This window comes from Watersipora subatra, chromosome 10, assembly GCF_963576615.1.
Source record: "Watersipora subatra chromosome 10, tzWatSuba1.1, whole genome shotgun sequence".
Taxonomy (NCBI): domain Eukaryota; kingdom Metazoa; phylum Bryozoa; class Gymnolaemata; order Cheilostomatida; family Watersiporidae; genus Watersipora; species Watersipora subatra.
The window spans coordinates 33,755,750-33,770,022 of record NC_088717.1 but is presented as its reverse complement, the minus strand read 5'-3'; the positions used below and the strand labels follow the sequence as shown (position 1 = coordinate 33,770,022).

Sequence of the window (14,273 nt, the reverse complement as noted above, 5' to 3'; positions counted from 1 at the left end):
TAGTAAAGCAAATGATATCAGTTTTGAATTGATATAAAAGAAACATTTATTAATTTTTGCATTCAGATAGGTATCAAAGTAAATTATTTGGCAAAGTTTGGAACTAAATCTATAACCAGGTCCTACACAAACTAAAAAGATAGTCTGATTTAAAATAGTGGCTTTGAAATGAAGCAGGTTTATTTAAAACAGTGTTTATATATTTTTACACACACTTGTAAGACGATTTTAATGTTGAACAAAAAAAACAATGCTTTTTATCCTTGTTCAATAATACATAGTTTATGGCACCCACCTGGTGCGTGCCATTGACCAAATGAGAAAACCACAACTTTATATCTTCCAGGGAGAATTAAGGATGAAGACCACTTAGCTCCGCTTATATTTTGACTTTCACTAGTATCTACTATGTCTCCATTCTCATTATAGACGACGATAAGATGTGGATAATAAATGCTTCCTTTTCTAGCACTACAATGTACCAATTAAAATATATGTTCACATCTTCATTACGTTTTTATGGTTTCAGTGAAGCATACACTGATTTGCGGCCACTAATTTAGGTAAATCCTCATTTCAAAATCGCAATTTCTGCAAAAGAAAGTTTTTTCAGAATGATCCTATTTCCATGTAAGACTCATATCATATGCTAGAAATTTAGTGATTTTGCATACTAATAGTTTTAATTTAAAAAAAGAATTATAGCTGTTATTATTTGGAGAAAGCTTTTTAAAAAGTTCAGATTTGCATTATGGTGATTAACATTACCAGGGTATAAAATAGCAGTTACATGTTTCTGATTGGTATTAGGCTAACAATTATAAAAGCAGTATGATGAATCATATTTTAATAGCAAAAAATAATGCTTATCTGATATCTCAAATAAAATTATAGCAATAAAATATAAACAATACTTGATAGCAATTACTAACAATTCGGCCAGATTTGTGAACTTTTACAATTTTCACCCTACCATTGCTTGGCAGGTAATTACAGAGATTTTGATGTGGGTCTTGTTTATCAACACAGAAAAATATGTGATATAGCAATTATATAAGTAATTTATAAATTGAACCGTGAATCTATATTTATTTTATTTAAATTTATTTGTCACCATTGTGAAGAAATTTGAATACTAAATTGTCCATCTAATGAAGTACAGTGTTGTTGTTCTCCGTTAAAAAACTTCCCATAGTTTTATTTCCAGTAGAGGCAAATATAAAACCATTTTTATAGGAAAAAAAGAATGCATAAATGTGTCAGTCCCCTTACCCAACTTTATTATACAGGTGCAAATCAATTCTAGAGTCCTGTAGAATTTCGAAGGTGTAGGTTTCCCATATCACATCATCAAATCTTGGCAGCTGGCTCTCTAGATGGTATTCATGGTAGTTCTTTCGAGTGTAGCAAATGGAAATTTCATGAAAAAACCTGAAATTGAAAAGAATAACTGTGAGAAGTATTAGAAACACAAACAACTATTGTCAATCAATAATAGTAGGCCATAATAACAATTACTAGTGGGTCATTAAAAATTATAGTTCTACAATCTCTGTTTAGTTACACAGGCCATCAGCAGCTCACAATAGTTTTAGTTGACCACTAAAAGAGCCAAAAGAAACCTATAACAATTACGACTCACTTTTTTTTACGTTGATTGCCTTTCTACGTAATTACTCATCTGGTATTTATATGTGTGTATTTAGTTGATATCAAATACTACCCAAAAAGATTCTTCAAGTGTTTTTAAATAGCAAATTTTTTTTGCGAAAAAGGTTTTTTAAATTTACGCCTCAATGTTTAGAGGCTTTGTATCTTTGATAACACAATTTTATCTAATTACATGCTAGTGCCAGCGTAGTGTACAGTGCTGTAAAGATTACTGCATAAGTTGATGAAGCACGGAGAATAATTATCTACACAGTCTTTTGTGTGAACCTGCAACTGTGCCCAGAGTGAGTGACACACATCGAATCCATATATTATCCTATTATAGTATACATTACCCAATATAACCTCTGAACACCATTTATCGATCACTAATAAAAGCCTCTGGTAAAATTATTAATTCACTGATATGATATATAAGTATCATTTAAAAATCACTGAAAGAGTGCTATAATAACAATTAATACTTGAGTGATATGATACATTAATGTGCATAGATTTATTGGAGCAATAAACATATTTTGCCAATCCTTGATATAGTGCTATATCATAATAATTGCTGGTATTTTTTTGATATGACGCATAAACATCTTTTGCCTATCAATTTTAATTTTAGTGCACTAATATGGAACATAAACGTCATTTGTATGTATTAATCGCTTATAAAGGGATATTATAGTAATAACTAGTAATTCACTAATAAAACTTCTTCACAAATAACTGATATAGTGCAGCAGTAATGTTTAGTATTTCACAAATCTCACTAAATCATGACAGTGAAATTTTACAAAACCTTGAGTGCAACTTGTTGAGTACTGAAATATCACACTTATTGACATCAAACTTATGATAACATAAGTCACTGCTTGAATTACAAATCTTGCTGCTAAAATCATTGGATAAAAGACATGTGGTCCCAACCTTTCTAAAAAGAGTTTGTGTGCAGAATACACCGTTCAGAGCATTCAAACAAGCCTCAGCCAAAGCTGGTGCAGCTCTCCCCCTGAAAACTGTTTTATGGACACTGGTTTTGTACATTATCTTCTGGTAAACTTTTTGTTTTAGATTGACCCTGACATCATTGAAAGCATTTATTAATTAGGTTTGTTGTTAAAGGTTTTTAAATTTAGGTTTCTCGGTTCTCTTGAACCTTTGCGGTACTTTAAATTTTGTGTTTTGCTCAAGCAACCAAAATCAACTAAAAAAATCCTACGTTGCTCATCTTATTTACAAAACATATTTCTGTTTATGTGCTCAAAATAGAAGCATTTTCACAAACAAAATCTATGCAGTTGGACAACCACACTTTAAATGTTTTGTTTTCCTGTTTAAAAAAATTAGTAACAGCTAAAATACATTTTTATAGAAAAACAAGTAATTAAAAAAAAGACAATCTTGTAACACAAGGTACTACAATATAGTATTTGCATTCCCTTGGGTAAAATTATAATCAACTATTTTGCTCAGCATATTTAAACAGTGACATATTCTACTGATGCAGTTGGGGTAGAATTCATTCACACAAAAAACTTAATATTTTAAAAAATCTATTATTCTGATTCTAATTTTTAACTAGCATTAACGGTATTCACCAAAAAAATTTTGGGAAGCTTTCGTTTTTATGGATTGATCAAATTTTATAATCTTTTTAGTAGCGCTTAAACATTAAAGTAATTGGATGTTGTTTGTGGTAGCTAAAAGGTACACATTTCAAACATTGTAATATTCTTTATTTCACAAGATTAATAAAATAATTATAACTTTTTGTTGAACAGTTTTTAAAACTACATAGGTATTTAAATTCATACATTGTATAATTGTAGAAAAGTGGCTAAAGTATTATTTTGCATTATTCTTTTTCAAAGTTTTCTTACCTGGAAATCAAACAATGATTTATTGACATTGCAGCTGCTGTGTATGTCATATTCAGAAAATTGTTTTAGAATTTGCAAATCTTATCTGTAATGCCTTTAAAACCTGCCATTGTTTGAGAAGTTTTAGTTAACGATACATTTCCAAATATGGTACTCAAAAACTACACTATTTTACTGTGTGATTTGTTAATGATTTGCTAATCACAGTTACGTGTATATTGTAGGTCCATGTACAGACTTTCATCAGCGAATAGAAATATTTAAAACTGTTACTCAACTTGCTTTTTATTTGCGCATAATGATATAATCAACTTTTTTATTAACAACCACTTTTTCGTTTTGATGCAGAGTTTTTTCAAAGTGAGAAAACAGTGATACTTTTGTATTTTTACCGACATGTATCAGTCAAACTTATCCAGAATGTTCCATTCCAAGCACTACCACAGCCTTCTTCTGGTATCTCGTTATGAGGAACTTCTTTCCAGAGGCAGCAAGTTTCACTCCAGTCTCCTGTCCAGGTTTGGACTCCCCAAATATTACGCATGAAAACCAGTCTAAAAATATTATCTAATTGTAATTTAGAGATTATATTTGTTGAGTTTTGTTTACAATAACTTGTTTACTGTTCCCTTCTATCTCTGAAATATCATTCTACATATTACTCAGGTACGACAAACACGTATGCATCTATATATAAAAATTTCAGTGTTTGTTTGACTTTTATTTGTCTTTTTATTGGCTGTCATGGTGTCTGGTTATAGCAGATGAAATCGAACAATAAAAATCTACTATGCACAAGACTAGAAGTCATCCATTGCATTCAAATCCCAAGTGAACAAACAAGTACGCCTAACCACTAAACTGAACTGATTTCATCTTAAAACTTTTACTGTATATACATGTATCATGATCGCAATCACTTGCACTAAATAACAATTAGCCATCATTATTTTTTGCATTTGTTATTTAAAAACAAATTTAAAAGCTTATTGTTCCTAAAACATTACTTAGATTTTTAATTCGTAGTTATTCAAAAGTACCATATTATTTTTTCAGTTGCTTGTACACTCTTATTTTAAGTCTACGTAATTCTAAAAAATAATAAAATATATTCATGTTTGGAATCGTTTTATCTGCACTAGGATTTGCCTCTGCATCTCTTTAAGTTTAGGGCAGACATAGAAAGTATGATAATCAGATAAAAAAGCCTGATACCTCGTTTTAAATTTGTACTTAAACATACAGGTATTGTTCTTAAAAACTGTGAACACAGTGAGACCGTGCTGCAACAGTAATCCTTTTTACACCCACCTTTAGCTGCTCATTGTTTTTTTTATATTTAAACTGTACAGAGCAAATTTCGAATAGTGTGAAGTTTAAAAGGTACATAGACCTTTTAAAAATAAAAATAATAAAAATAAAAATACAAATAAAAATAATTTTATTGTGAAACAGATATTTACAAAAAAAAACTTGTTTTACACTGAAATTGAACTCGAAAACACCTGTTACTCAGACAAGCTGGACTCTCACACTCACCTTCACACGCACACACTCACACTAGCACAATCACTTGCACATTCACTCACTCTCACTCACACTCACTCACACTCACTTTCACCCTTTCTCTCACTCTCACTCTCAGTCTCACTTACTCTCTCACACTCACACTCACACTCACACTCACACTCACTCTCAAACTCCCTCTCACTCTCACCCTCACTCTCAGTCTCACACTCACTCACTCACTCACTCTCACTCACTCAAACTCACTCACTCACACTCACTCACATTCACTCACTCACACTCACTCACTCACACTCACACTCACTCGCACTCACACTAACATTCACACTCACTCTATCTCTCTCACTCACTCTCACTCACTCACTCAACCTCACTCACTCACTCACACTCACTCACATTCACTCACTCACACTCACTCACATTTGCACTCGCACTCACACTAACATTCACACTCTCACTCACTCTCACTCACTCACTCACTCAAACTCACTCACACTCACTCACATTCACTCACTCACACTCACTCACTCACACTCACACTTGCACTCACTCTCGCACCCGCACTCACACTCGCACTCACACTCGCACTCACACTAACATTCACACTCGCTCTATCTCTCTCACTCACTCTCACTCTCACTCACTCTCACTCACTCTCACTCACACTCACTCACACTCACACGCACACTCACACTCACACTCACACTCACACTCACACTCACTCTCACTCTCTCTCTCTCACTCTCACTCTCACACTCACTCTCACTCTCACTCTCTCTCACTCTCTCTCACTCTCTCTCTCTCTCACTCTCACTCTCACTCCCCCACTCACTCACTCTCCCAGACTATCTACTACATCACACAGCCTACTTGGGATAATATGGGCTATAAAGATGTGGTATGTTGACCTTGCCATACTATGGTTAAATTTGCACATACTTATTAAACTTGTTAAAACACACCATATCATTGTTTAACACTAGCAAGTTTTAGGACCAAGATTTTGTTAGAGATCATGACATGCAACATAACTATAATAAGCACACTAAGAAACCAACGCTGTTCTCAGATGGTTGAATATCCCTGTTACTGTAATAAAGGTCTAGACCGGGTCAAGTTAATCAATTTTATAGGGCAAAGAACTTTGGAAAAGTAACTACCTTACCTGCCATTGCTTACAAGCTGTGTTAAATCTTGAGCAAATGTGTAGCATAAGAATTGAAACCTATTTTTCAACAATTCGCTTTAGCAACACTTTCAGGCTTTAGATATTTAAATTATGAACTGATCGAATAAACACAGAAATAAACAAAATGTTTTATTTTACTGTAAAAAATAGGGAGATGCTGTAACATAAATAAAAGGGAACTTTCTGTGCAAAAACTTTTTTTATTACCCGTGCAATGCTGTGTATTCACCTAGGTTAATATAACAACCAGACTTGTCTTTTCATTGCTTTTCCAAGTTCACCCAAGTTTTAAATTTAGTAGTGTCTTGTATTTCATGCATATTTTTAAAATAATCTTTTGTATGTTTACTTCAAATGCAAACATCAGACATCCCAATTATTAAATTTGCTAACAATATCTCATGTACTTATGCTAGTACATATGCTGCTTGCCTAAATTAAATTAATATTATGGATTACTCACGGTGTGCCATTGACTATTCTGACTGCAAGCACTGTGTAGGCATGAGCTGGTGATAAAAGTACCGCTTCAAAATCATCTTTAGAGATCTCTGTAGTTTTGGTATTAGCACAGACCAAAAAACCGTCACTTAATGCATAATCCATTTTTTTATATATTGCAGGTATTTCCATTCCAATTGAAATTTCATATTCTAAATAAATGTAAAGCAAATAAGTAATTGTATATAACCACAAATTTAAATACAGTAGTTAGTAGTTGATGAATCTGGTTTTGTTTTATTGTCTCAAGTTTTGAAGCATTAATTATATATGAAATACTCTCGAATTTATAATTTCGAGACGTTAACAGAATTCTTTTTTACTTTTCTTGAATATAATTATTATTAGCTGCACTACACGGCATAGCCCGGGTAAAGAAAAAAGTCTTTGTCTAGAAATTGATTTGTACATGGATTTAACATATGACACGATTTCCCATTCCAACTTTTAAACTAAATATCATGAGAGAAGTGTAGTTAAAATAAATTAAGAGAGAAATTAAAAAAAGCTGTAAAGGTTTTCAAACATTGTCAAACAACTTTAAGTTTTTAATTTCATATCATGAAAAAGAGATTTTTGCAGAACAACTAAATTAAAAATAAATAAAACAACTGTAACGGTTTCCAAACAACTGTAAGTTTAAAATTTCATAACTTGAAAAAAGTGTTTTGTTGAAATAAATTAGAAGGAAAAGAAAAATGTGAAGGCGTTTAAATCTAAAATCATCAGCAAGTATAGTGGCTAAATTTAGTCTACCTCGCTACGGTTACAATAAAAAAATTATTTGGTATACAATTATGATTTCAGTTGTTTTCAATTTTGGCATGCAAAAATATCGTAAGATATAGACATACAAAATGTGGTATAGAAACCCATAGTCATTATTTCAAGCAATCACTTCTTAGTAAAAATCAGCATCATCAAAAATGTACTAAAATACTATGTTATGAAGCTATTTTCCTGTATAGTTAGTCTATTATACTGAATAGCTAAGCAATTATTCTGGATAGCTATGGTGTACTCATTAGCATGCATAGCTGTTACTATTTTGTGTTCAATTGTGGTTTAGTCAATAAATTATACACACATACAAATCCTATACTTTCACTCGCCTTATATATAATACGTACTGCAAGCAACTTAACATGGAGTCAGGACTTTAGGACCATGCCTACCATACAATGACTACGCAAGTTTGCAGACATGGTAGGTAGCGGTTCTCTGAGGCTGCCTCTCAATTTCCTGGCAATGTACTCCGCTCCAAAGTAAGCAGAGTACTTTGAGTGATGCTAACAGAAATTGGACAGCGCAGTTGGAGCACTTTGACTTTTATATGACAGCAACAGAAAATAACGCTAAAGAAGAGAATGTGCAGGTGCCTACTCTGCTCACAACTCGTGGAGTCAAAGGTCGGGAGCTGTTTAGGACATTTGACTTATCAGCTATCAACAAAAATAGATCAAACATGTCATAGATGATTTTACTATGTGTAGTTACTTTGCTCCTAAAGTCAAGGAAGAATTGGAATGGTACAAATTTTATAGCCGGACAAAACAGACATATGAATATTTTGACGGGTTGTTATCATTTCTCAGAAGCCAAATCACAACATGCAACTTTCATGAAGCAAAGAAGGATCAAGCTTTGAGATACAGAGCTGTATTTGCTATTAGATCAGAGTCGGTAAGAAGTGAATTGCTTAACATACAATAGCAGCTTACTTTAGCTAAGTACATTAAAGTTTGTTAAAAGTTTGAGGCAACAAAACAGTACATGAATTATTTTAAGATGTCAAATACAGAACTAATTGCCAAGGCACACACCATAGACAATCAACAGACACAACCAGCTGCTCAGGTACATGTCATAGATGTGCAATCGACATGCAACTCGGCCCTGAAGAATGGTGAACAATCATATGGTGGTCAGCAACTGATGATGGTAACCATTTGCAAGTTTGTGGTAGTTCACACCCGGCTATAAGATGTCTAGCATACAAAAATTTCTGCAAAAGCTGCTACAATAAAGGGAATTTTAGCAAAGTATGCAAGTCGACGCTTACATGAGAAACGACTCTCACTAACTCAGGCAAGCTGCATGAAGTAAAAGGTCAGTCAGACACTAAAGAATGGTATATAGCAGCTAACTGTGAGGGCAATACATTTTAATTTGCAGTAGACACTGGTGCCACTTGTAACATAGTGCCCAAATCAACTTACGATAGCTTGAGTTTTAGCAATACATGAATAGAAAAATAATAGTCAAAAATTAACTTCATTCATTGGATACACACTCACGGTAATAGGAACAGTAACACTCATGCTTGAACACAGGCACACTTTTACCTTAAATGATTTTACAGTTCTTTAGCAAAGAGAGATAACCCTTATAGGACTCCGTAGTGGTATCACTATGAATTTTGTATAAACCACATGGGCTGTAGCTAATAAATCTGTTGCATTTGATTTTACTGACGTTTTTGAATGATTGGCCAAATTACCAAGCATGCATACTTTGACACCCGAAGAGAGTAGCAAATCAGTAGCACAGAGCCAAAAGAGGGCTCCATTTAGATTGAGATATTCAATAAAAAGCACGTTTGATTTAATGGAATCTAAAGGTACAATGTTTATGGTCAATTTCTAGCCATAAAAATTGTACCTTTAGCTTTGCTTAAGTCAAGTGTGCTTGTTAATGAATATCCCAATTTAAATGGAACCCTCCTGGGGCTCTGTGCTACTGGTTTGCTACCCTCCTTGAGTGTCAAATTACGCATGCTGGGTAATTTGCCCAATCCTTCCACCTATTTACTGGTTACAAAGAATGCGACTTCAAGCTCAACTGTATGATTATGACTTGATTCACAAATCTGGCAGCATGATGCTTATTGGTGATCCTTTTAGTAAGGCTTACCTCTATGACTTCTGCCCAGAAGGTGCAAGCTTAGTCAGTAGGGATTATGAGCAAATACACGCTATAACCACTAGAATTTTGTTAAAACAAACACATTGTGAATGCTTTATCAAAGCCACCATAGACGATCCTATTTCAAACGCACTCAAATCCTACATAATAAATGGCTGGCCAGAAAAAAGGTGACTTTGTTTAGAATATGTAAAACCAATTTGGAACATGAGACAGGACCTGAGTGTACATAATGATATTGTGCTAAAAATCTGTCAGTTATGGGTACCAATATCTCTCAGGCGAACCATTATCAACAATATGCACAGAGGCCACCTCAAAATCCTTTAAGTGCATTAAAAGAGCTAAAAATTCAGTTTACTGGCCAGGCTATGTTGGCAATCTTAAAGATTTAGTCGGTGCTTGTGAGACATGCAAAGAGAATGCCAAAACGAACAATAAGCCTGCACTTGAACCATACGATATTCTTGACTACCCGATGCAAACAGCCAGCCTCGACATTTTCTATCTAGCAGGCATTGAATACTTGGTTAGATGGATAGATATTCAAGATTGCACACTTGCTATGAACCTAAAAGTTCCACGTCTAAACCGATAATTTCATGAAACCTGAGCCTGTCTGAAACTTTGTTATCAGACAATACATCATACTTTACCTCATTTGAATTCAAATATTTTATTAAAGCTTTGATGTCAGGCATGTCACTGTTAGCCCACATTTTTCTAGATCAAATGGATTGGCTGAGCACATGATACAGACGATAAAGACCAGTCTAATTAAAGCCTTTCATTCTAGTCAAACACTTTATGATGTCATAAGTGTACTTAGATCTACACAACTAGGTGATGGCCTCCCAGATCCTTCAGTTTTACTACAGGGTAGAAACTTAGGATCAACACTGCACATCATGCCTAAACAACTAAAATCACAGTATATCAGCATGGATGAAGTAGTTGACATTTTTAGAAAATGACAAGCGCCGTGCGAGTTTTGTAATACGTAGCACAAATAGCATGCCTCTTAATCTTTTAGAGAGCACAAATTCATGGGTAAAACTGGCACACGGGAACTGAGTAAAAAGAAAAGCTATAAAACATGCTGCCACTTTACACAGTTTTATAGTACAATTAGATGATAGCAGGGGTTCGGGAGAAACCAGTCATTTCTTAGAACAAATATAATTGTTTTTATAGCTGCGGAGTCAAGTTGCACACAACCTAGTTATCCCCACATACATAGAACATCTTCATTTAGAACCCCTAGTGCTGAACGGTTGGCTGAGCCAGTGCCGATTTCTTGGTGCATCACATAAGATTGCGATCGGTGGTTTGGGAGAAGGTAGTGCTTCGTGTGGCTCCGTTACCATCACCAGGAGTGGAAGTTTCAAAACCACCAGACCATTACCGTGAAAGTATTTATGGCTAGAAATTGACCATAAACATTGTACTCGTACCTTTGGAAGGTTTTCAGCACAAAATTTGGTTTATATTTTTCAGCAGTTTAGATAATGTGCATTATGCATTCCTTGTCTTGGTAATTGCTAATGTTGCCAGTAAATCTTTACTGCTAAATGTTTTTGTCTTGTTTTCAGAAGAAAAAAACATATTTTGTGAAGCTATTATCCTGTATAGCTAGTTTATTATCCTGAATAGCTAGGCTATTATTCTGGATAGCTATGGGTCTACTCATTAGCCAGCATAGCTGTTACTATTTTGTGTTAATTTGTTGTTTAGTCAATCAGATATTCAGGCATACAATTCCTGTACTCCTACTTGCCTTATGGGCAAGTAGGAGTACAGGATGTGTATGCGTAATTGTAGGTATCTACATTGACTTTAGCAAAGTTTGTGGTTGTGATATTTAAGATAATATGACAGTACAATGCACTATGCAGATAGTTCTTACCATTGAGGCAGATGTGTAACATAAACACTGAATCTAACTTGAATGAATTCAATTTACTAAACACATAATTTAACAAGGTTTTAGCATGTATCTTAATAAACTCTATACTTTAACAAAAATTTATTTTTATGCAAATCATTTTTATTATAACGGATATCGGATATGACTGAAAACGGATACTGATAGCTCGCCATGGCAAGTTTAGCGACGTATATTTTTTAATAAAGTATATGATTCGTACAAAATATTGCCAAATTTTAAGTTCTAGATAGGTTATTGCGGATATTGTTAGGTGGAACAAATTTGCACGAACGAAAAAAAGACGAAGAAGCATCGCGTTGCATATACTTAGTTTCTAAAAATATTATTTAACAGAAGATCCTAATGCGTAGGCGCAATGCTAAAATATTTAAAGTGTGCATAGGATATATGGCATATAATTGATAGCATCACTGTGCAACATCCCTTATGTAGCTCAGTGTTAGAGCTCATGGTAGTTCATCTTGCGGATGCAAACTTCGTGAGTTCAAGTCCAGCAAAATATGAAAATTTAATTACAAAATTTACAATATGTAGCCTGTTTATACCAAAAGATAGATGACAAACTTAAAGAAATATGTATTTATACTTATTAAGGTTTATCTTACAACTAGATTACTAGTAGCAACAATAGATTTACATAAAAGTTTAAATTTTCTTATTAGACATAATGTGACTTTTGGAAGTTGCAGGAATTTTTTGTTGTCACTATGAGATTTTGCAATATGTTATGTGCCAAAACCAACAAGAATCCTAAAAAGTTGTGAAAATACTTTTTACAATGGCAAGGCGAAGCTAATAGTGTGTAAGAAAAAGTAAAAGTTATTTAATGTTATTGCATCTTCAAAAGAACTATAGTGTGTGGGAAATAAAAATAGCATCAGGCGGAACTGCAAGCGTACATTTAGGATTACGACTCCTACCTAGTTCATTCAGCATTTTACAGATGAAACCTGAGATTATAAAAAAAATATTTTAAAGATAAATATACAAAAAATAAATGGAATATTTATTGAAAATGGCAAAGTGGTAGAGAAAACCCTAAAGGACTCTTGGACAAAGGAAACTACTATTAAAATTCGGAACTGTTGTGAATTGCGAACTTTTTGCATTTGCTATCTTTGGAAGTTAAATACAATGTAAGTTACATACCATGTAACTATATGAGGGTTTAAAAAATTGCAAATGTTTGTTATTTTGGTTAAGAGTTAAATAAATCTGTGTTTAAAAAAAACCAACGCTGCGATATTGCTAGGTTATTGATCGAAGCCAAAATTTAAAGGACTTGTTATCTTTACTGTGTGTTTGCGTAGTGAGTGTGATTATGACAAGCTAGCGGTTTTAATTGAACCAGTGACATCAAGTATCTTTGAGAAAACTATGTAAAAGAGGAAGTGTATTGGAAAATAATGGTACCAAAAAAATAACTGTGTTAAAATAGAACTTTAATTGAATTCATATGTAGCTTTACTAGAGCTAAAGTACCAACACAGCTGTTACTTAGTATCTAGAACTAGAACTAAAAATTACCACAGTAAATTTCATTCAAATTCATCAAGATTTTTGAGAATTTTGCGTCGTCTTATATGATCCGTAAAAAAAGTCCGCAAAGACTATCGATAATTTTCACCAACTTTCAAGATCTGTAAAAATGATGAGTTTTATATTTTGACTGCTAGTAGCAGTTTTGTTCATGGTACCAAAAACGTGTACAGGTGTGAAATATGATCATATTAATTATTTGGTCAGAAGGCAGGATTTGGAAAAACTTCTGTTATCCCTATGAGCAGTCACCAAACATGATATAACTTTAATTTGGTTGACAGCAATGTTGGATAAAAGATAGGTAAGATAAGTACCAGCTATAGGTAGTACGGTGAGTAGACAGTAATATCTCGAAGAGGCTCAAAATAGCCAAAAACTTCTTATGTACTGTAGAGCATTTATGTAATTAAATTGTTTCAGTAAGAAATTAAGTAAAACATAAGTTCTTTGGTTGGAAGGTTACAAAAAAGTTCAAATGTTTAATAAAAGCATTGAAAAATATAAATCGTTGTTTCCTGTATGTATTTTTGCCTTTCCTCCAGTTTATTTACATACAGTTTAATAGCAAAGTTTTTTCAAAGTTGAGAACTTTATAAATTGGTTAGTACATACTCTTCAAAAAATTTAGGACTGCTAACCTCAAAAACAAAACAAAAAACAAAAAACATGTAGAACAATTTAACAATTGTATAATTAATTTGTAGAGGTAATCAGTAATATGCGGATGCAATCAGTAGTATGTGGAGGTAACCAGTAATATTTTGAGGTAATCAGTAATATGTAGAGGATACCAGTAATAATGTATGTGGAAGCAATCAGAAGTATGTAGAAGTGACCAGTAATATGCGGAAGTGACCAGTAATATGTAGAGTTAGTAAGTTATAGAAGAATTAAAAGGTAAAAAATTGGCAATAATAAACGATGTGAGATTGCAAAAAAGGACACAGAGAAACCACGCCTCAGATAAAATAAAATGAAGATAGTTTTTGGTCAGCTGTGGTAATATACAAAAAATAAAAAAATCTCGGTATCAAAGTAAACTTAGATAGGAAATCTTGACACAAAGTCAAAGAAAGTTTTTGAGAAGAAATGAAGTACG

General features: G+C 33.3%; 1 protein-coding gene across 1 annotated transcript; it reads left to right on the top strand.

Moving 5' to 3' along the window:
- Positions 1-3,938: 3,938 nt before the first annotated feature.
- LOC137406989 (putative uncharacterized protein FLJ46204) lies at positions 3,939-5,512 on the top strand. The gene is made up of 2 exons (XM_068093590.1): positions 3,939-4,060; positions 5,059-5,512. The coding sequence occupies exons 1-2, from the start codon at positions 3,939-3,941 to the stop codon at positions 5,510-5,512; spliced, it is 576 nt and encodes a 191-aa protein (XP_067949691.1).
- Positions 5,513-14,273: the final 8,761 nt, after the last annotated feature.

What these genes read in the sequence shown, in the direction of transcription:
- LOC137406989 (XM_068093590.1), top strand. Translation starts at nt 3,939, where the DNA reads ATGTATCAGTCAAACTTATCCAGAATGTTCCATTCCAAGCACTACCAC. An exon ending in CACTCCAGTCTCCTGTCCAG is followed by an intron (nt 4,061 to 5,058) that starts GTTTGGACTCCC and finishes CCTGTTACTCAG; the next exon opens with ACAAGCTGGACTCTCACACT.